A 25,075-nucleotide genomic window follows, 5' to 3' on the forward strand; every position below is an offset into this window, starting at 1 on the left:
ATAGGTTGCAAAACTTTTTCCAAAACCTCGAAAATTATGCACTTCAAAAATTGCACCAAAAATCATGTTCGTCAGAATATGTGTTTGTATATTTTTTGTTGAATTTTAAGCCATTTTGATAGGTCACATGGCACTTATTCAAAAATCTTGAAATTTTTGATCTAATTTTTGGCTCAAAATACTTCAAAATTGCTCAAAAACATTGGTATTTGTCGAAATATTCGAATTTAATAAGTTGCATGAGACTGATACAACCATGGCCCAAATTTTGGGCTCAAAATTCTTAAATTTTTGCTATAGTAAAGATCCAATTATTTTTCTATGATGATTTTGAATGGATTTTTCAAATTAATGAAGATGAATGATTGATGAATTTATTTTTAGATGATTTTAAGATAAATCTTTTGAAATGATTTAGAGCAAAGTTGGTGGTGATTCAGAATTGAATTTTCGTTTTGGTAAAACATGTTTCTGAGATACCTTAATTTTGGAGGATTTTTTCGAGATGGTTATTTTTTTTTTTTTGATGAATAAATGTTTTCGTGATTATTTTGAATGAATTTTTCGTAGAGATTTAGAGTAAATTTTTTGATTGGAATTTTTTCGTGATGATTTCAATTAATTTTTTTATAGTAAGTTTGAACGAATTTTTCCGTGGTAATCCAGAATAAATTTTTCCAGTCAATTTCATATGAATTTTTGTAATACCGAGCCAAAATCTCTTTTCCTTTATTTACAAGTTTTTCAAGCCCATTTTTTAAAGTTTTCCAAAACAAAACTCATTTTGCTTGCCTTATTTTTTCCCTAGATTTTTTGAAGAACTTCTAATATTGATTGACAGATTTAAAAAAATAACTTCTGTGTTTTACCTATTTCTCTCTCTAAAAAAAAAACCATCTACTTTCATCTCCACTTTTACAAAACAGACCTGACCTGACACCATTATCACAGGTTTACAATACCATACGCAAACTTGGAAATAATTTCAAATTTCGTTTCGTGACCATACCCTAATAGTTAAAATGTATCTAAGGTAAACATACATCCATGAATTTAGAAATTTATTATCTATGTCCTTGATGGAAAATACCCTGTGCAGCTGTATAGGTATACCTGCTTTTTAAAAAAAGAGGTCACATTCGAAAGAAAATTTTCCCGCCAGTAAAATACCGACGAAAACTCGTCTCTTGGTAACCCTAATTTGCACAATAATTCAAATATAATTATAAAATATGTAAATTTAAATGAAATTTTTAAAAAGCGACTCCATAATGACCGCATAGCTTAACACTCGTGGCATTTTTTAAAAGGTAAAAGCTCGTCGTATTGCGCTGAGATACAAAAAAAAAAAAAAAAAAAAAAAAAAACTATTCTCCGTTGCTTTAACAATAGTAAAACTTCAGATATAGGTACCTTAACTTGGTAAAAATATCGAACGAAAATTTCATTAATAATTTGCTTCATAACAGAATAAAACGTGAATTCGTGAGTTTTCGTGTAATAATAATAAACCCAGCGAAAAGCTTCCACTATTAAACTAAAGCGATGTTATGTAAGCGGGATATTTCTTTTGAGGAGTAAATTATTGTCTTTTATAATGATAGTCTGTCTAACAGCGGTGGATATTTTACCTTCGAAGTCTTGCTCGGTGTATCCTTGACGGAAAGCTTGATACGCTCGAGGATCTCTGGGAGCATCCTCTAGGGTAGGATTGTCCATTTTGTTGGCCTATTAAAATCAAATGCAATTTGGTTTCTTCATAATTGACACTGGTGTAGGTATTAGGATTTTCTGAAAATAAAAACGTCATCGTCAGATATGAAAATCAATACGATTACGAAACGTTAGTCCCGAATTTTTTTCTTATCAAGTTGGCAATTCGCGTCGTAAAAAGTCAACGTTAACGTTAAAATTATATTAACTCGTCGTACAACGTCTATACAATGTTGTTTCTTTTCATTTTTTTTTTTTTTTTTTTTTTTAATGCTAAAACTGAGCATAATTTTAGAAATTAAAAGAAACATAATTAGGTTTCATCTTTCGCGACTTAATGTAATAACTCGGTTCACTAAAATACTTACTAACAGAGACATTTTGAAAAATATTACGTCGTGTTTTTAAGCCCGAAAGCGTAATTTAAGGAAACAAATAACTCTAGTTTTCCTTCTGTCTTACACAAAGTTAGTCGCAGCACGAATTTATAATTTGTAAAACTCGAGAAAAAGATTACCTACTCGGTGTTGGAATTTTCTTGCGAAAATCGCATTTCAAAAATTAGAATATTTCAAACAGAAAATAACTTATTAAAGAATTTCTTACCGTAGGTAGGTATTGAATAAATAATAAATACCATTTCCAAATTTGAAGCGTGTATTACCTACTTATTGGATTAGGTACAAATTTTTTAGTCATCGGAGATCTCATAGTTACTTCATTTTTTAATAAAATGCTCAGCAATGTTTAAAAAGTAACAAAAAATTTTCAAATTTTTCGTTTTACAAAAGAAAATGCAAAGTTGAATATTTGTAGAGAAAATGCAAAATAAGAAAATAACATTTTTTTATTCTAAATTTTAATTTTTACTGCAAATTAAGTCTGATTTTTAATTTTTAATAAAAAACAAAAACGAAAAAACGATAAATAAAAAGATTTTTCTTTTTTCTTTTCAAGTCATTTATAACTATTTTTATACAACTTTTCGCACACTTACCTTATTTTCTGACATTTGTTCAGTTTTTGGTAATTTTCATTGATTTTAATGTATGGTTTTTCTCTATATTTTTGTATTAATTTTCAACACTTTTTCATCCATTTCTTAGCAAATTTTACTGAAATTTCACCACTTCTTTGGCAATTTTCATTGATTTGATTGTGTTTTTTTTCTCATATATGATTTCAACAAATTTTTAATACCTTAACTTATGCAACTTTTTCTACATTTTACCAAAACTGTATTCTGTTTTTCTCGCCATTTAGATACAGGGTTTTATTACGCTTTTATTTGTGTGTAGAAAAACTTTCAATGATGTTTTAAGAAATTTTTGCAAAACTTTCAGTGATTTCAATGCTTATTATCAAAACATATGAGTCACGTTAGCTTTTAAAAAGTGGAGTAGAACAAAACCGTTAAATTATCGATATTGTGCAAGATTTTTAGAAATCTAGAAAAAAATATTGATCAATATTTCTAAAAATCAGATAGGTACCTACTTCTTGATTTTACAATATTATTGTAACACTTTTGAGATTTTGGAACAAAAATGGCGAAAATTCTTGAATTTATGGCATTGTTTATAAAATTGCAAAAAACTACAAATTTTTTGACATTTTTAGTTACTTACACTAAAGCAGTCCTTTACATAGATATATGATAAAATTTGATATTCTACTTTTAAAAAAATCAATAAATTACAAAAGTGGTGTCAAATTCTCAAAAACAACTTTTGGTTAATTTATTAGTATTTTTTTTTTTGAATTACCAGTAATTAGATTTCAATTTTTTGGTGGAGCGAAATTTTTTGGTAACTTACGGGTAATTTGTGGTAACTTACGGGTAATTTGTGGTAACTTACGGGTAATTTGTGGTAACTTACGGGTAATTTATGGTAACTTACGGGTAATTTGTGGTAACTTACGGGTAATTTATGGTAACTTACGGGTAATTTCTGGTAACTTACGGGTAATTTCTGATAAATTACAAGTAATTTCTGGTAAATTACAAGCAATTTCTGGTAAATTACAAGCAATTTCTGGTAAATTACAAGTAATTTCTGGTAAATTTCAAGTAATTTCTGGTAAATTACAAGTAATTTCTGGTAAATTACAAATAATTTAATTTCTAGTAAATTACTAGTATCTTTGGTGAATTACGGGTAATTTTTGGTGAATATAATTTTAATTCCTATACTTGAAAGTTGAATTACATGAAGCCGAAAGTAATTTTTGGTAACCTCGTGGTATTTTTTGGTAAATAAAATAACATGAAGATCGTTTTAGATAAATTAAATTACAACAAAGTATCTAATTATCAGTAAATTACATCAGGGTAATTTTCGGTAAATTACGGATAATTTTAGGTAAATTAGGGTAATTTTAGGTAAATTAGGGTAATTTTAGGTAAATTAGGGTAATTTTAGGTAAATTAGGGTAATTTCAGATAAATTAAGGGTAATTTCAGATAAATTAAGGGTAATTTCTGGTAAATTACTAGTACATATTTTTTTTGGTAAATTACAGGTAATTTTTGGTATATATAATTTCAATTCCTACTTGAATTAGTTGAATTACATGAAGCCGAAAGTAATTTATGGTAAATTACATCAGTGTAATTTTTGATAAATTACGGGTAATTTGAGGTAAATTACAGGTAATTTGAGGTAAATTACAGGTAATTTCAGGCAAATGACGGGTAATTTCAGGTAAATTACGGGTAATTTTTGGTAAATATAATGTTTAGTAAGTACCTAATTGAATTACATGAAGTCAAAAGTAATTTTTCGACAACGGCTGGTAATTTTTGATGAATTCTTGGTGTTTTTCCAAAAATTACAACACAGTAATTTTCGGTAATTTACTGTAATTTTTAGAAAACTGCAGAGATCATTTGGTAAGTTACCGGTAATTTGGTATTTGTTGGTGAATTGCTTGTAATTTTTACATGGATAGGTATGTTTATCAAGTAGGTACCTAGAAGGTCTGTAAAAAAATTTTCATGGCACCAAATTTCATCCTACAAATTCCTGAAATTGAGTCAGACATTCTGCAACTTGAAAAAAAGTCCTGTAGAGTTCTTATCAATGGCATTTCTAATCAGGTTTCAAGCAAAAAAATAAATCCATGATTCGAAATATATTTTGAAAAGGAAACTTTCCCTCGCAAATGTTCAATTTTCAACTTTCGAAAAAGCCTATGACTGTTTTTGAATACCATATAGTCGAACAGCAGTGAAATCAGTTGCTTCCCTCTAATTAAGATTTAATATTGAAACCCTTGTTCCTAAAACCTAATTATTTTTTCAAATGAGACTTTTAGGTCGGTAGTCCTTCATCTCAAAGGTCATAAACATAACACTAATAAAATATTACATATTCAAATGGCATGTACTGCGTTAAATTTCAACAATGAAACTTCACTGTATGCTCGTAATCGTAATACATTATTAAAATTGTAAGTTTTGGCACTCAAATACCTATATACATTTTTTTTTTTTTTTTTTTTTAACTCTAGATAAGTTTAGTTGTTTAGCCGAAAACGAAAAAAAAAAATGAAAATAAAATACTATCAATATTATACAGCTATCGTCATCGATCAAAATTCTTTCTTCGAAAACGATGTTACGTTGAAAAAAAAATAAGCGATAGGTACGTACTACATATAGTCTACTTCGTAAACAAGTAACAAGCTCTATCTTTAAAAATGTCTGTCATATTTCACAAAACACATTTCAAAAAATAGTTTTTCAATTTTTCACTTTGGGAAATAATTTAACGACGTTAGTTACATTAAAAATGATGGTAGACTATAGATGTGAAATATTTTTCCATTTTACACCGCAATGCTTTATCGTTTCAAAATTACTCGCAGCTTTTCTTATAGGTAGGTACTAGGTAGGTACTATACAAGTTGAGCGAAATGTTGCTTTCATTTGTCTATAATACATAATAGAACGTCAGATATTATTGTCATTCTTGAAATATAGGTACGCTGATTTTCTTGTCTAAAGTACCCAACATCTCACGTCATTATTTATAAGATATTTGAATAGATACGAGGAACGTGAAGTGGAAATTTCGTCGTTTCAGCATTTTAATCCTTTTTTGAATACCTATCGTACGATGCTTCAAAAAACAAAATGAAATTGTAACGTCGCGTCGAGGAGGTCATTTATAAATTATATTAAGCACGTTTTTCCGCAGCCAGAAACAAGCAATGAGGTTTTCAAAAAAGCTAACGTTGATCTAAGGCAGGTGAAACTTCACTTATATACAAGTCTATACATAGGTATACCTGGTGTAGGATCAACTTCAACTCTCGAGTGTCAGAAAAGACGAATAATAAATTGTACCTATATCTACATCACAGTACCTGTACAAAAAATAAGATGAACTTTCTGAACAAACTTTATTCGCTTATATTTTTTTGTAGTCGGGATGATAAAAACCATAACCACAACGATATTATCTGGATGGTTTCAAAACCAGATGCTGCGATACCGCGAAATGAATTTCACCGCTACTTTTTCATCTATCCTTTTCGTTCAAAAGATATCATAGATCAGTACAATAGATGAAAATTGCCAACAAAGTGGATATATTAATACCGAGCAAGTATCTAATACATTTTGTAAAAAATATACCGAGATAAATGAGTCTTTAACGTATCATATCAATAACGAACATCATATTATTAAACGGCTTCATAGGTACTTTGTAACTTAGCTCTCGATGTCTGTCGAAGCTTTTTTTTTTCTTTTTGATCGCAATCTTCGCATGGAAAAAGTTAAACTGCATAAAATCATTCCAAAACGTGATCGATATTCATTTTATTTTTTTTCCAAGGACTTAGAGAAACGTAAATCTGTTAATATGTACATAAAAGGTTTCTTTACCGATATTCGTGATTTTAGCTCTATTTTACAAATGTAAAATATGCAAATGTACCGTGATTTTTGTTGATAAGCTTTTAACCTGTATCGTTTGCAAGTTTCAACGCTCTCGTTACTTTTAGCAATTTAAATTTTCACGGTGTCTGTGCGCGTGTGACTGTGTGTATGTGTGTGATTCTGATTACCTACACACAGTCGACGACGCAGTTCTGTATAGTGTTTTATAGACAAGACGAATTTCAAATTGAAATATTCGAGTCGCTATGTTAATGTTTTATACGGTGCCTACTTTGGCTGTATATTGCGATGTGTGTTAACAGAGTGGAGAAAATGTTGCTTCTTTTCAACACCGGCAACGAAGCGAATAAGAAACGTATTGGTCTTTTGTAAGCCTTTGTATAAAAGCCTAGCATTTTTCTTGCTGAGAAATTCTACCACAGAGCATTTGAAAGCTTACGTTTATGATGCCAAAAAAGGCGTGAAATTGTTATTTTTAAGAATTTATACACTTGTTGATGAGTGTACTATAGTAGGTAGGTATGTATTACGGTGCTGCTGGCGAGAAATGCGAGTACAAGCGCAAGCAGTTTCAAATTTCCACCATCTTGAAAATGTTGCCAAATTTATTCGTGGGTGTTAACTCGAGTATGAGATGGGACAGAATTGGGCGATTTAGAAATCTATTTAGTGTAAGTAATGTAGAAATAAATAAGGGTCACTGTATCGTAGGCATATTCTCACGAGGACGATTGAATGGTTTCAAGTTATTGAGTGAGTGGAGGAGAAACTATAAAATTTAAATGTAGGATTTGAGTAGAGAATTGCTCGAAACATTTGTGCCATTTCTACAACTCATATGAAAAAAATCGATTTTTGGCTGGATAAATCAATTTCCACGCTTACAAGAGAAATTTCAAAATTCTAAAGAAATCGAGAATCGCGCTGGAGGCTCTAGACTGGCTCTAGATAGTGAAATTCGAAATTCTCATCAAAAACCCCATTCGAGATGTCCGTCAGGAAATCAGCTCAAATGTGGATAAACATTTTGAATACCTAGGTCGAAAGTAAACCAATACTCAATTTTTAGCAGCAAAAATGAATTTTCAAGCCTTCTAGGGAAATTTTAAAATCCTGGAGGAATTGAGAATCACACTGAAGGCTCCAGAATTGAAAATTTCTGATTTCTTGAATTTTTTTCTTTCAGTATAAAATATTCTGAATTTTAAAAAAAAACGAAAATAAGCCACAACTCGATGTAGCTGCCCAAACTAATTTTCACCCCTTTTGTGGAGAACTTTTAAAATTTTGGAGAAACTGAAAATCACGCTGGAGACTCCAAAGTGACCGGAAAAAATGACGAGAATTAGTCATGAAACTGATAATTAGTTTCAGGACTAACTCTCGTCAGTTTTACTCGATAAAATACTTAAGTACCTGTATTTTTAAAAAGCGTATGAGTAAATCACTGAAAATGATCAATGTCGAATTTTCAAAAATTTGTTAAAAATCGACAAATTGATTTGAGCATATGAAAATTTTACAATGAGGGTTTCAGACCGTGTTCTTTCCAAAAATCCAAGTCCTGCATGTTCATTTCTTTTTAGGACAGACATTTTTTTCACAATCTTTTGTTTCTCAGCTTTCAACGTTGCTGCTTTTAGTGAAAAAAGAAATTCCTCAAAAGTTCACTTCTCCAACTCAAAATTAATTTATCTTAAAAATCTAAAAAATGAAAATAATCCAATAAAATTGTATTTAAAAATCCTTAAAATTATCTTCTCATGAAGAAAAACCCTCCCCTAGTCCCCAAGCTATTTTGGTATCTTTATGATGGAGCCCTCAATGTTGAAAAAAATAAAGAAAAGTAGAATAGTTAAATCAAAGAGCCTACGAATAATGTGTGAAAATTTCCAAATTTCGCGTCAGACCCCTATAAAAAAATTTTCTGGATCCCTAAACAATAATTGGACCCCTGACGTGGAATTGGGTATTTTTACCTTCAAAGTTGAATATGAAGAACTGACTTAGATTTTTTTCTTGAAAACTTGAGTTTTTCCCATTTTTTTTTTTTTCAAAGATGAAATTTCAGTAACACGTATTCTACAAAATTTAGCAAAAAAATGCATAAAATATCCCACTAAAAGCATTAAAAACACTCTTAATCACCACAAACTGATGGAATTCTTATTCAAACACGAGAAAAATTGTACGAAAAAGTGTTGAAAACGTTTAAATAAAAATTTAAAACCTCGAAAAAACATTATAAAGACTTGAAACATGTAACTAACTGAATGTCGTAAATAATCCCATCTCCTATCCTCTCAATCTTCCCAGATCCTTTTTACCCATCAGTACTTCAGTCAAAATATTCTTTTTAACAACAAAATGCAGGAGAAAATGTGTTACATATTTCTTCTTTCTGTCGATTTCTTTGAAATTAAAAGTGCTCACCAAAATACTCAATTTATTCTAAATTATCAGAAAAAAAACTTTTCAAAAAAAGCTAAAAATCGAGTATTTGTTTCTTAGAAAACCGAGAGTTGAAAAAACCATGTTCAAAACAAAAAAAAGTTTCAAAAAATGCATCTTTTTGTTAACAAAAATATTGAGTGGGAAACCAATTGTTTTCAAGTTAGAATATAAAAATGACAAACGTATGATTAAATTATTTTAAAATTAAACTTTGAACGTCTGCGACTGCAAAAAAAAGTGACCTTGGATTTTTTTATTGCCAAAGTATTTTTATCCTCATCTTTGATACAAATACGATACACAACAGCCACAGCCTCGAGTAAAATTTTCTTCATCTCGATATGCTTTTTTTTCGAAGTAGATAGGTATCTAAATTGAATTTTTCCAATTTTCAAGATACAATTGGAATCGGCTAGGGTTTATTGTAAAGATTATTTATTTTAAATTTACGACTGACATCAAAGAAAAACGTTCATTCTATTGACATTGATCACAGTATGAATGGAAAAAAAAAGTAGGTATAAGTACAGACATACACCGACCTCAGAATTAAGTTATATTATTACCTAGACCTACCTATAAAGAAAGAAACGAAAAATAAATAAATACAGAATCTCTGGCGTAGGAGATTAATAACGCATAATGGTAGGTATTTTAAGATATATCGTAACCAATTCGTTAAAATTGTATGAAAAATAATGAAAGAATAACTGAATTTAAAATTCTACTTTCGTTCGAGAAATATTCTCGAGAAAACAACGCGTTTATTTCGCAAGATGATGATTTTATTTCGTGCGTTGTAACACATTTTAGTATTCAACGAGTTCGCAAAATATCCTGTAATAAGGTAGACAAGACAGAGTATTCGCTTTCTTGTTAATCTTTACGCAAACGTAGTCGTTTGTACGGGAACGTGAACGTGAGCGTGAACGTGAATGTAACAAGGTCTAACGAAGGACATACTTGGTGGTGGAAAAACAAGAGCATTTTTATGGATAGCAACATAGACTTGAAGAAAATAATTGACAAATTAAAACATCAACAGTGCTGGAATGAATATTGAATATGTAGGTACCTTAGAATCGTTTAGTGAAGAATTATTTATCAAGGGAAAAAATATTTCGATATGAATGAAAGAAATTTGATTCCCAGTATTGTGTTGAAAGTTGCGTATTTTTTACCTGGTACCTAACACAAATTGCATTTATGTAAATTTATTTGTCAGTCATAAGAATTCGAAGAGTTACTTATAAAGGTTGTAGACCAAATGTAAATTCTTTAACATTTACGTTGCTTTTCGTGATTACTGTAGATGCTTACTAATTAGCTGCTACGTATTCAATTTACAAAAGTAAATTACCAGCAGTCGCGAGCATCTAGTATCAAAGTCTAAAATTAAAAGTTCCTCAGTATTTGTGTACCTCCTTTTTCATCCATTTGAGCCCGTTCTATTTTGAAATTGGACTGAAAATCATGTCGATTTTCCAAGGTTGCATAAATTACACTCAAATTGTAAGTACCTAACCTCACCTAATTTTGTAAAAATTCGAAAAAAATACGAAAACAAGGTCCTCCTTAAATTCTAATAGATATTGGACTATAATTGAAAAGTATTTTTTTATAGCTCTGCGAAGATTACAAAATATTGTAGAGCTCGAATGGCTCACATGAAAAAAATGAGTCAACCCAGCAAATCACAGATGATGTAAATATTTGTGAATTATTTTAAGGCCTTTGGGGGTTCATTTCAGAAAACCAAATTGGAATTCGAAATTAACACCTCTAAGAACCTAGAAAGCTACAAGTCACACAATTTTTTTTTTTTTTTTTTTTTTCAAGATTTGGAAGTATTGAGTCTATAATTTACAAAAATATTGAAATACTTATGTGTATTTTTTCAAGGGTATCAGTATTCTAATCCTGAAACTCGTTTTACTTACCCAAAACAAGTCTCCCAAGAAGTGGTTCGAAAAGTTCAAAATTTCAAAAAATTTAATATACTTATTATCGAAATGTAAATTTTTTGGATCACTAGTTCTAATTCTAAATTTCGTTTAACCCCACAAATTAAAATTAATTTTATTTTTTTGAAATTTGGGACCCAATTTTGATTTTTTGAGTCAAATAAATTTATAATCAGAATCAGTTTTCCAAAAATATAAAATTCTGTGTTTTTGCTGAAATTTTCAAAATTTTGAGCCTAAAATCCTCTTCTGAAGAGCTCAATTTTCGATTTTCGAGGTCAAATAGACGTTAGAATTAGAAATTAGAGTTTTCAAAAATCTAAAATTTGATTTATGCATGCTGCATTTTTTTCAATTTTGAGTCTAATTTTCGTTTCTGAGATGCTAAATTTTGATTTTTGGGGTCAAATATCTTCCAGAATCAGAATTAGCGCCTTTAAAACCCTCAAATTCGATACCCATATTGCATTTTTTGATATTTCGAGCCTCAATCACGCTTTTGAGGGGCTAAATTTTGATTTTGAGAGTCAATTTTCAAAATTTTGGGCTCAAAGCTGCCCTTTAAAGGGAGCTCACTTTTGATTTTGGGGGCAAGCGAGGTTCAGAATCGGAATCAATATTCGCTGAAAACGTCTATTCCAATGCCTATGTCACCTGTTGTGATGTTTTAAAATTTTTATAAATCCCATCCCCTTCATTCAGGGATTAATAATTTCAAAAATACCTTCACGAAAAATGTAAAATGTAAAAATACCCCCCCCCCCCGAAGTACATCTACATATCTACTTGAGAATACACTTTTATATCGCACTTTTTCCTTTTTCACCAATCACTTGGCTGGCATTTTTATTTATTTTACTGTATTTACGGCAAACTGGTTAGGCAATTTTATTAACACGAATGAAAAGTGACGATAGTTCAGGAATTTAAGGAAAAAACATAAGAAAAATCTCCATCAAAGTGATTTTTGATGCAGTCGGTTTGAAAATTGCTATCGAGAGGGTCACGTGCACTTTTTATATTACACCCCTTCCCCTCCTTTTACCTCTTATCAAGGCACCATTACAAAATATGCCTTTTTTTATCGTATCGAATTATGATGGACGAGGAAAATTTTGATCTTTGATTAATATTGAGTTGAAACTCTTCCCAAAAAATCGTTAGACCAAAATTGAATGTGCTTGATGAATTTGATCATCATACCTCCTTTAATTCTGATATTAAGCTACAATTTATTACTAAGTACAGGTAGGCAACCTGCAAGGAAATTACTTTTAGGCCAGTGAGATAATTCAAAGGTCAATTATAGGTCAGTAAAAGAAAAGAGACTTCTTCTTATTTGAACTACAATTTATTCAAAAAAAAAAAACTTTTTTATGCTCCTTATAGAGTTCTGCAACGTGATCATGCGTCACATTCTATCTATCTGCGACATTTTAGGATCAATCATAAAGAATTGGTAATCAACATCAAACATCCCATCACTTTGCTCCTCCATTCGTCTAGTTTTAAATGACGAATCATTACAAGAATTATTCATTACTTTTTATGGAACACCCTGTACACGTTACATTCCTAAACCTATTCCATTTAAATTATTTTTCGAGCATTTATGCGTATCTAGGTTCTGTATTTTTAGCACACAGTTGATAAGCATTCTACGCAGACATTTTGGCTAGATTAACTAATTAAATATTTCAACATGGCGAATAATAAAACAGTCGTCAACGTTAATATAAATCCAACCCTTTTTGAAAACGTCTCTATATATCCCTGTGGCTGTCTCGCGTCAAATGAAAATATCAACTCTCATTTTTTAGGCAGAAGGGCAAGCAGGTACCATACCATACATATATAACCAAATGCGTCAGCACGGTTTTTGCAAAAGTCATGTATATGGACGTATGGGTATTCGGTTTTTTCATTAATAATGCATTTTCAATTTCTCCACGTACCTAGTATTGGAAAACGAAATCGAAATTGGGTCATTTTATGAGAGTATAACATACGCAAAGGTAGTGGTGGTGGCAGTGCTGGCGGTGTTGCTTTTATGGCATACGAAGAACGAGAATAAATAGTAGAAAAGAGACAATTCCGAAGATATCATAAAAGTTGAAATTTCTACGCCGATTTAATCAAAACTTGGAATTGAAAGGACCAGATGTGCGGCAGTGCGGCACACCATTTAAAACTATAGTCTATAGCTCCCTCGTAACACACTTGATCCTGTATAGTTTTCAAAGCTATATAATGTGTTTTATCTGTTCGAATGATTCAGCTTTTAGAGAATAGAAAGTGTTTTTTTCTTATTGTTGATTACCAGTTTAATTGAAGGTATTTTAGCCAAAATCGAGGACGTATGATTCAAAAAATTAAATAAAAAAGCTCGAAAGTTATTTTTTATATACGTTGTCAAGTACTTAATATCTTTATTATGACGACATTAATTGCGAGGAAGATTTTCCGCAAAGAAGATAGGTACCTACTATGACGCATTAAAGATGCATTTGTATCAAAAGAATACACTAAACGCCAAGTACGAGTATATAATTTTCAAGTTGTAATGTACTCGAACTTTTTCCTCACTGCGTTGTTGAAAATCTCTGGAAAATTTTTCAAATCAAAGTTTCGCTATACTATAAAGACGTGAAAAGCATCGTAAGCGGTAAAAGATACGAGTACTCAGATAAATACCTATCTTTTCTGTACAATTAATGTCGTGTGTTTTCACGGTTAGCATTTAATAAAAGAATTAGGTGAACACGTATCCAACTAACTAATGTGTATCTCTTTCAACACAGGTATCTACCTACTTATCGTACCTATTTAATATACGTATCCCATTCAAAATCAGATTATACCGTTTGGTTTTTTGGACAAGAGCGAGTTTGGGTTCGAAATACGAGTATTCGTACATATTAAATCAATTATATTCGAGGTATTTGGAATATTCTGGACGGATAGAATATATAAGCTCGTACACTTGGATAAATTCGTTAAATTAGGTCAAGGTGAAAAATTCGCAAGACCTTGCTAATTGATTAAAGTAACTGATAATATCTTTCGCAATTTTTTTTAACGTGTTAAAAATTTCAGTTATTCGAGCGTTTTCAAGTCCTTGAAAAAGTTCAAGTTTAAAGAAATAATTTTCGTTCTGACGTCTATATACTTTTGTATTAGATATTCTATTCGTGATGAATTTTTTCCTGTTTATTTTAATGGTTTCTTGAACCGAAGGGGTTAAGTTAGGTCAGGTAAGTAGGCACTTGTTTTTCTACAAGTGTTATAAAATGTACGCTGGGTATCGCGAACGATGATAATCATTATAGTTTATAATTTGTGCGAAATTAAAGTGATAATGTTTCATAAGTTGTCGTTTACTTTTAATTGGAGGTGATTTTTGAATATGGATTGATGAACTCAAATCTTTCAAATACAAACACAATGAAAAAAGGTGTATAATTCAATTCAAATCGATTCGTTCAATTTGAAAAAACAACGAATCTATTAAAATTTTTTTTGAGAATTTTCTTCGTGAGTAACTTATTTTAAAATTCAACTTTATAATTAATTCAAAGTGATTGAATCTTGATCGAACGATTCATGAGATACGAGTGAATCATTCGCGACCGATACAATTGAATAAAATATTTCCTGAACAATTGTTCTCTATCTAACAATTTGGTTCTTTACAGGTGCGAAATTCGTTCAGTAACTTTTTCAGTAACTGAGTTACCTACTTAATTATGAATATGAGTGAATCGTTCGCGAACGATACGATTAAAAAATGAAGTACGTACTTCATGAACCATTTGATGTGAGGTGTGAAAAAAGTCACTGTCAAATTATTTTTTCACTTATGAGAGATTCGTTCGTTCCTGAACGTTCATTTTTTTGTCAGATAGATATGAATAATTATATTGTAGGTTACGAGCGAAACGTTCGCGATCGATACAACCAAATATATAAGTAAATCAATGATTCGATTACAATAGACCGACTTTTAAAAATCTTTTACGAACGATTGACGATTAAATCAAATAAATTGATTGATTTCTTGGTGAATCATTCGCAAACGGATCAATTAATTTACTATTGATTCGGATTTTGTGAAACTATGGTATAGGAATTGATCTGTTTTCAAGCGAAGCGAATCGAGTCGATTCATTCACAATCGATTGGATATTGAACAAATTGATTGATTTCTAGGTGAATCATTCGCGAACGAATTGATTCGTATAAGTGACTCGTTCGCGAACGAATCGATTCGTATGAGAGACTCGTTCGCGAACGAATCGATTCATTTACTCAATTTTTGGTGAATCATTAACGAACGAATTTAATTATTTTTTATGAATCACTCGCGAACGAATCGATTCGTATATGTGACTCGTTCGCGAACGAATCAATTCGTATCCATCGAATCGATTCGTATCCATAACTCGTTTGCGAACGAATCGATTCGTATAAGTGACTCATTCGCGAACGAATCGATTTGTATAAATGACTCGTTCGCGAACGAATCGATTCGCATCCATGACTCGTTTGCGAACGAATCGATTCGCATCCATGACTCGTTTGCGAACGAATCGATTCATTTACTCAATTTTTGGTGAATCATTCGCGAACGAGTTGATCAACGTTACTGAATCATTCGCGAACGAATTGATTCGTATAAAGTGACTTGTTCGCGAACGAATCGATTCGTGTAAATGACTCGTTCGCGAACGAATCGATTCGTATAAGTAACTCGTTCGCGAACGAATTGATTCGTATAAATGACTTGTTCGCGAACGAATCGATCCGTATAAGTGACTCGTTCGCGAACGAATCGATTCATTCACTCAATTTTGGGTGAATCATTCACGAACAAATTGATTCATAAATTAATGAATTGATCAATTCGTAGGCCAATGGTTCTTTCAAGAAATTGATCAATTCGTTCATGAATGATTCACCAAAAATTGAAGGGCCTGATGGAAGAAGGGCCTCCTCGGCCGGAGGCCCTTTTTCCGCCTTTTGGTGATTTGAGTTCCTTGAAGTCTTTACTACCTTTGGTCTGAGTTTCAGTTCATGATCTTGTTCCTAGAGCAAGCTACGTGATGTTTTATTCATATCTCTTTGAATAAAACATCTCAATCGGCGTACTGCCATACCGCAGGTACTTGTTTCAGTTTCATAAAAATTGATCTGGAGACTAAAGGAAGCATCCTACAAAAATTTCAAGATAACAAAGTTGTAGAGAATTAAATTTCCAATCGACATCATGTCGTTAGTTTTTTCTTGAAATGCTTAGTTTTTGATTTATATCACGTAAAAGATGAATTTGAATGAAAATCAAAATCAGCTTATATAAAAAAATTGATCTGGAGGTGAAAGGAAGCATCCTACGAAAATTTCAAGAAGTGAAAGTTGTAGAGAATTAGATTTCCAATCGACATAATGCCATTGGTTTTTTTCCAAAATGCTTAGTTTTCGATTTAATCACGTTAAAAGATGAAGTTAATGAAAATCAAAATCAACTTATGGAAGAAGGGCCTCCGACGCGAGTTTTTAAATCTCATTTTTTTCGAAGATGTGGATAAATTATTTGGCAGGTGATGGTCAATACTTGTTGCTGAAGTGACACTTCAAATTAAAAAAAAAAAACCAACCACACGTTGAGTAGTTTTTGATTGGCAACAAAAGTAAAACTTTAAACGCGTTTTTCTCAAAACTATGTTTTTCCGAGGAGGCCCTTCTTCCATCAGGCCCTTCAATTGAGGGTCGTAACTCGTAAGGTAGATATTTTTCATTTTGAATGGTAAATACATATGTATCTCTTTAGGCGTAGGTTTTTGGAATTTTTTATAAAGAAATTTTTCATCCCTCTTAATGAATAGAATACCTGTTTTTCTTCAATTTCACATAACATGCAGGCCACCCTGTATATCTGCATCAAAGCAACCTCTTTGCCTGGTTAATGCTTCAACCGCGAAGATGAAATTAGCTAGCTCGTGTAAGCATTCGGTATATACCTTTGTAAAGAATCGTAACCGACTTTCGCTTCGATTTACCTAAACACGTCTACACAATTGTGTTCATCGCATTCAACCAGACTGTTTCTCGGTTTGAATATTCATTCAGCATTAATCGTCTGGCAAATATAGCATCACCTCGTGGTAATAAAACGCTTATACACGCGGCTGAATAATTTAACACGAAACCTGACAAGTTTTAAATATATACGTAAGTATAGGCTACCTACGTAATTTTCTCGCCCTCTAGAGACATTAAAAACGATGAAAAAATTTGTAATTAGGACCATTTTGCTGTCTCTCACTATGGCTATCTACGTTCAACCTTTGATTGTTCCATTTGTGCAAAATGTGTTTTAAAAAAAGAGAACTGATAAAAAATCAGCCCACCTATCTATTCGCGTATTAAATTAACGCGAGTTTTATGCAAATTAAATTAAGCATTTTAGTACAAATAAAGGATTTTATAAAAGATATTTAAAACGTCGCGTCGCTTCGGCTTCGGTTTTTAAAATTACAAAAGCTCTACTCGCGCCTTTTTATACATAATGAGCAGAAATTACAAAAGCCTTATAATTACGAGTCGGTATCTTTCACCGGAAGTAGGAAGCCGCGAGTTCAAAGAAAAACACCAATCGGATTTCGTATACAGCGTAAAAGTTAAAAAGCTCGTTCATTTGTTTGCTGCGAACTTGATGAATTAGTTCTATTTAGTTATGTATACCAAAGAAATAGATTCCAGTAATCGACCGGTGTTTGTTTTAATTTGCCTACTGTTTTATTAATTATGACGGTTAATCATCGAGTACGATTAACAAACGTTAATCTTACCCGGATTAAGCGAAATTTTCAACCGAGTCGAGCGTATACCGCATTCACTCCTACTCGCTTCCATCAAACATATAATTATCAACTTTAAACATACACATTACACAATGTACGCTTATTTTTAAATTAATCAATTAAAACGAAACTCTATTTATTTTCCGGAAAATCATTCTCGTAGGATATTTACCGAATTAGTCAGGCTTGTTGATAGAAGAAGAAGATGGTGGGGAGAGGGTGAGGAAACAGTGTATCTTTTGTTTCCTAAAAAAAAAAAACTGCTTCTCATACAGTTTTCCTCGTGAAATATGACGCAACTCATGAGGATTTTAAAGTTTTCGAGATCATTAAGTGTCTTAAAAATTTTTGTCACGTTTTAGATAAATTCACATATTATTATTATAAGAGATTAGAGAGAAAAAATTAACGCGAGGAAGATTTTTTACAGCTACATTAGCTCATTCTTTGCATGAAAAGCTAAAATTCGTTGTTTTTTTTCCAACATCAAACTACATTAGGTAGGTATCTGATGTCGGTATTTTTGGTAGCAAATAATGATTACCTACCAATTTTATTAGCTGTAGGTTATGTACATAATACATATTAGTATATTTTCAAATGATTTCGTATTTTTCTTCTTAACTTGCTACATAAATGACTGAATTACATGACAAAAATGAATTTACGTGGTCATTTAGGTGGAAAAGTTTTCCCACTGCCAAATAACGGTTTCAAAAAATACAAAAAAATTACCTGAATTTTTTATTAGATTTAAAAATTTATTATTTTTTTTAAACGACCCTTTCATTTTGTGAATAAAAAAAATAGAGATACCTACTAAATCCTAATTTCAATCGTGTTCAAAATCATGACCAAAAAAAGTAGGTATTCATGGTCAATTCATCATTATAAATGTATTTGTTCGATTTCTAAGAAGCCTTCTGATGCTCTTTCATCAACATTGAGCTTTCACGAACGATTCAATTGATTCGATCAAAATAATTCGCGAACGAATTTTTCAAACGCAGGTACCTACCTCTACCTGCGTGTAGAAATAATTCGCGAATACGAACGACTGTTTGATCAAACTTTTGACAGATTATTTTTCTACGATTAAATTCAATCGACTGCGAACATTTAATTACCTACCTACAGAAAAGTCGTAATTCGTTCATTCATAAATCATATGTTTGGAATCGTTCGCGAACGAGCCCTCTATCTATGAATGAAATTGTTCGTGAACGACTCTTTGATGAAATTATAAGCAAGTTGTTCTATTTATTTATTACCGGATTATTTCTAGATATCAGGTATGGAAATACGAGTACGCCATTTTCGGTTATAGATTTCGTAGTTTTGACGGTGATGTGATTTTTTCATTTCAGTCGTATAATGAAATGGAATCAAAAAAATGGTGGGAAAATGTTTATTTTGTGTATTAAAATGAATATGAAGTAAAAAAATAACGTAAATTGGTGGTATTATTAATAAATTTAGTCCTTAAAAATTTTTTTCTATAACCAAAGATGGCGTATTTCCATACCTGGTACCTATTTAGTTTCTTAATTATATCGGTCGCGAATGATTCGTTCATTTGCGTAATCACTCACCTTTGAACTAATATGTAGCCATTGTTGTTTTCATTCACAATCACAAGTGATTCATTTTCCCCTACAACTCATGTCAAATCGTTCAAATATGGGCTCTACATAAATAGTTTCATTTCATTACATACAGGGTGCCCAGAAATATCGAGCACCCTGTATATAAAAATCCTGACTTTGATTCACTGATTTTCCTGAATAGTTCGCGAACGAATCTCCTGAATCTTTGAATTTTTCCAGATCGTATAGAAATTGACTTGAGCAGCTAAGAATCGTTTTCTAGCTTATTTTCAACCTATTCAGTGAATTTATTTATACTTAATTGAAGCAATTTCGAGGCAAACACGTCGAGTGTGTCTTTTTGACGAATAATTTTTGAATAAGTAGGTAAGAATTCATATTTTTCATCAAGTACACACATACATATCTACCTAAGTGAATGCAGTCAATAAAACACACTCGAGTTGTTCACCTAGAAAATCACCCAAACTGTGAATAAATTCGTTAAATTGGTTGAAAATAACTTAGAACTTGATTTTTAGCTGCCAAAGTGATTTTCGCACTTTCTGGAGAAATCAAAAATCGTACTGGAGGCTCCTGTAAGTTGGTATTAGCCATTAGGTAGCTGAAAATGCTCAAATTCCAAGTCGAAAAGTCCATATTATTTGAAAAAGAAACCAAAAGTGTACAAAATATTAATCCAAAGAATATCGGAAGATGAGGTAAACAGAGTCAACATTGCCCCACCAGACTGCGAAAAAATGGTCAAAGTACTAAGCAAACCTATGGAGTGATCCCAACAATGAAATTGAAGCGGCAAACCATGAGGAGAACAAGTATGAGCCATTCTCTTGGGAAGAGCTAGATGGAGCCTTGAAAAGCTCCAGGCAGTGATAAGTTACCAACAGACTTATTCAAGAACGCCACAATAACCATTAAGAAGGGACTGCTAGCTTTCTACAATAAAATACTATTAGGTGCTACCATACTTAAAGACTTCTATACTGCAATTGTAATACCTATTTTCAAAAAAGGAGACCGAAATGGACCAGGAAACTATCACGGAATTATCCTACTAAATGCTGCTTACAAAATACTTGCAAAGATGCTAGCGAGAAGAATCAAGAGCCATGCGGAGCCAATAATATTGGAATGTCAAAATGGATTTCAAAAGAGGAGATCATGCATAGATGAGGTATATGCAACAAAGCTGCTGATGGAGAAGACACGAAAATATAACCTAGAAAGCCACATGTGCTTTATTGATCTGGAGAAGGTGTATGGTCAAGTACAAATGAAGAAGTTGTTTGAAATCCCGAGGAAAATAAAAGTGAACGAACAAATAGTATGCTTAATTGAAGAAATATACACGGATAATGTAATAAGAGTAAGATCTGGAAACATGTCAGAAGCAAAGAAGATAGGAAGAGGAGTAAGACAGGGATGCCCAATATCATGTAGTCTGTTGAACACATCAACATTTTAGTTAACCTAGACCGCTAATCATACACAAAAAAACTCCACTGGTTATGTCGCCAACTCTTGAGTAATAAACAAACGCAACAGCGCATGCGTCAACAACTGATGATGTGGTGTATGTGTGTATATTGCTGATAGTAGTTGTGTTATGCATGTGCTGTTGCCTTTGTTTATTACTCAGAGTTGGCGACAAAACTAGTGGAGTTATTTTGCGTATGATTAGCGGTCTAGGTTAACTAAAATGTCGATGGTTGAACATCTATGTACTTTGATGACATGATTAAAGAATGGGTGAAAACCAAGCCAAAAGGTAAAGGACTAGACATTAATGACACCCATGTCAATACCCTGCTGTTTGCTGATGACCAGGTGGTCTTGGCTGACAACGAAGATGACTTACAGAGAGTGATGCACAACCTTCAGGATGAGAAAGGATATAAAAGCAGAGTAACCGCAGTGGAACTGAGATTCATGCGAGCCACAGCAAGATACATGAGACGAGATAGGAAAAGGAACAAAGACATCCTGAAGGAGCTAGGAGCAGAGCCAATCATTAGAATATCTAGTGAAAGATTACAGAAAGAAATGGCGAAAACACGTTGATAGAATGCCTGATGAACAGTCCCCTCAAAAAGTCAAAGAGTACACTCCAACTGGCAGGAGGAACAGAGGAAGCCCGAGGAAAAAACTTGATGATACATCGGCGAGCAATTCTTCTACAGTTTCCCAAACAGGCTGAACAGCTCACCGGGTCAAAGTTCAATGATGAATGATGATGAAAATTCATAGATGTCAAAAAGATCTCCACTTTTAGATTTTTAAAAATTTCCAAAAAATCTAAAAATCCATCTGGGTAGCTTAAATTTTGGTTATGGGAGTTTCAGAATAAGCTCATTCTAAAAATCGTAGACCCCTCGAGTGACCCACTTGTTAATGAGAGAAGGCCGGTATCCTGAGATGGGACACCTTGTATGTAAAAAGATTAAAATGTTCTCCAACAGAATACTTTAATTGTCGATCCTAAAAAATACAATAACGAGCTTAGCTTATAAAATTCCCAAGCACTGATAATGAAAATTGAATCAAATTTTATTCATTTTAACATAATTTGGCCTTGGCCGGCCAGCAACATAATTTGGCCGGCCAGCAGAATATAGTATAAGCTCAATTTACCCTTCCAAAATGAATTTTTTTACGTCTTTTCTGTTTATAATACAATTTTTCAATTCAAAACTCATTTTTTTCAGAAAAAGATTACCTACTCACAAATATACCTATCTAATGATATTCAAAATTCTGGTTCAAATAATGTCTATTTTTCCAATATAAAATGCAATCTCATCAATCAGCATATTTCGTTCATTTCGAAATCTCATACCCTTCCCCTTTCTTCCAGCTCCTAAAACCACTCTTAAACGAAACCTATATAAAAAGCTTACACCACTAAACCCTTCGCATGTTGCACTAATTCGCCCAAATTAAAAATTCGATTAATTGGTTCGACTGGTACATATAACGACGACAAACGACTGCGACGCGACGGCGAGAAAATTCCATCAGAGAATACATAATGATGTGGTATAACTAACCCGATTTTCAATACCAGTACCTCTCGAGTCTTTTGGGATTTAAGGTTTAGAGAAAAAGAGAACAGAGTGGCAAAAAGAGTAACAATAATACCTACTCTAACCCTTTTAGAATTTGAAAAAGGTACGTAGGTATCTATATTTTTACAAAAATACACACCAAAACCAATATACTCGAACCTACAATGATCTGGATTATATTTATCTACTCGTTGCATATCACATTCAAATTCGAATATTCCAACCAATCCCAAGTAATTTTTTTTTTTTGAAATATGCGAATCTAGAAAAAGACCATTGGCAAAAACTATAAGGGAAATATTTTACGCATTTGAAAGATATATACGTATACATAAACTACCCTTGGCCTTATACAGTGAGGATATCTTGTGAAAAGATTTTTAATATTCGAAAAAAACGTCAGCAAAGGTACTCGAAATCTCTTATTTTTTTCGATTTGAGAACGAAAAAAAAAGTAATCTTATCTAAAGGGAGACCCTTTTCAATAGTCGGTAATTTTACGAATTCTTTCAAATGTCCTTTTCAATTCGCAGCAAGTTCGCTGCAGCATTCATTAAGAATTTTATTTCGAGTTTTATAATCTATTTAAAAGTATTCCTATTTAAAACGTTTGGCTTTTCAGCTTTTGTTTTTTGGTACGAGTGGAAATTTGGTCGCGGTAGAAAATCTCGAATCTCGACGACCACATTCGTATTTATACACGTCGCAAGTAGGTATAATTTAATGGTAATTGCGCGGTTAGGAAAACGTGAAGGGATTTCATAGTGTGGTGGTAAGATTGCAAAAGCCAAAACGTATTATAATTTTACATCTCAAATGCTAAACCTTTGCACGGTTTTAATACGTGGGAACTCGAGTTATAAAGTACACACACAAACACACGCTGTGTAATAAGTTAAGTGGCTCGAAAGAATATACTAAAAACCATACAGAAATAAGGTATTAAGTGTACACGAATAAAGTACATGTGGTGCTGGCTGCGTTTTGGGGTAGGATGAGTTAGACACACAGCACAGAGGCGAGGGAGGAGTAAAAGCATACACGATAGACTCGATTAAAAGAGTGGTTAGCCGGGCCACGATGACGATGACGACGATGAGGTGAGAAAAACTCGCTATAAAATATGGTAAAATCAGCTGTAAACAAGCCGGTAATTAATGAAATGGAAAAACGATATCATCGAGGGTTAAATTTTACTTTGAAATATCATCAATTGGTACACCTATCGGAAAGGATTAACGATTAAAAGGTAGTAAATTAATACGTCGCGTTAAACGACCCAACGCATGCCATCTTGATAACACATCATAACAGATAAAAATCGCGTTAAAATCACAATATGCTGTTAAACTTACCCTTTTGTTAAAAAAAAGTATACGTATATTCCACCGGAACGTGCTACACGATTTTTCAAAAAAAAAAAAAAAAACAATAATAAAGTTTTACTCACACATGTTCGCAGCACGAATCAAAGTACTACCCGAAAATTGGCTACATTTTGCATTTCGAAAATGAAAATATCGCGCGACAGAGCTCAAGTAGTTAAATCTTGACCAGCAGCATTTGATCGGCGCCCTTAAGTGAACCGTACAAAACTGAGAATGCTACAAACGCCCAGAAATTAAACGTTAGTAACCCTTTGCGACGAACAAAGTTCGCGAACGATTCGCTTGTCGGTAATCCTCAGCAGGTAGGTAAGTCACGCATTTTCGCCTTCGCTTCGTCCACGTTCCATTTCCATTTCTCGTAATGTGTACCTCTCTTTCGTCAATTAACCAATCAAACATTACAATCGTGCGTGTTGTTCGAGCCACATTTCTTATATTTCTACTGTGTAATTGTCTTCGATTTCCAACAGCTTTTGCAGGTGGTATCGATGCCGACGAGCGAGGCGAGCTTGTCGCGGTGTTATTGGGGGGAGATGATGAGGAAAGCATGTCTCGCAAAAACAATACAGCAGCAGCTCGTAGTTGTGGGTTAGGTTAGGTTTTCTTGTATGTTCTAGGGATTTTTTCGTAATTACCTCTTCCCCTTTCTGTTCTCCTCGCAGCTGGGTGAAATATGTATAATGTTGCCTATCTCGTAATTTGCGGCGTGAATAGTGTGGTATTTAAATAGCTGGGTGATTGTTTCGAGCACAAGTTCGAGTACACGAGGATTCATTTTCACCATAGGTAGGTACATATTTTGTAAGTTTGAATGGGAGGGTTGGATTTTTTAATCGAGTCGTGAATTATGATGAGAAAGAGATGGAACTCGTTTTAGAGAGCAAAAAATTTAGGATAGAATTTTATCAATTTTTTTTCTTTCGAAGGGAAAGTGATTCGGTAAATATTCGTCGACGCGCCGTTTTGAAAGAAGACTTTCAAAAAGATTAATTTTATTAGTCTGCATAATTAATCACGAATTTCTTAATAAAGAAAATTATTGAACATTGGGGGGGGGGGAGTCGGTAAAATTTTATGATAGATTAATTTCGTAATATACGTGCCCCTTTCAATAT

At 32.4% G+C, this 25,075-nt stretch overlaps 1 protein-coding gene across 5 annotated transcripts in view; it reads right to left on the reverse strand.

The window, feature by feature from the left end:
• Positions 1-24,192, reverse strand: part of Ndae1 (Na[+]-driven anion exchanger 1) — a 56,819-nt gene extending 32,627 nt beyond the window's left edge. For 4 of the 5 annotated variants that reach the window (XM_065347024.1, XM_065347023.1, XM_065347019.1 and 1 more), the window contains exons 1-2: positions 23,928-24,192; positions 1,632-1,791 (exon numbers count right to left, since the gene is read on the reverse strand). In XM_065347024.1, the coding sequence (XP_065203096.1) occupies positions 1,632-1,719 (88 nt within the window). In that variant the 5' untranslated portion in view covers positions 1,720-1,791; positions 23,928-24,192. The remainder of the gene's footprint in view (positions 1-1,631; positions 1,792-23,927) is intronic. The other variant, XM_065347021.1, reaches the window with a different exon arrangement.
• Positions 24,193-25,075: the final 883 nt, after the last annotated feature.

The sequence above is a fragment of the Planococcus citri genome, chromosome 1 (genome assembly GCF_950023065.1).
Source record: "Planococcus citri chromosome 1, ihPlaCitr1.1, whole genome shotgun sequence".
NCBI lineage: Eukaryota > Metazoa > Arthropoda > Insecta > Hemiptera > Pseudococcidae > Planococcus > Planococcus citri.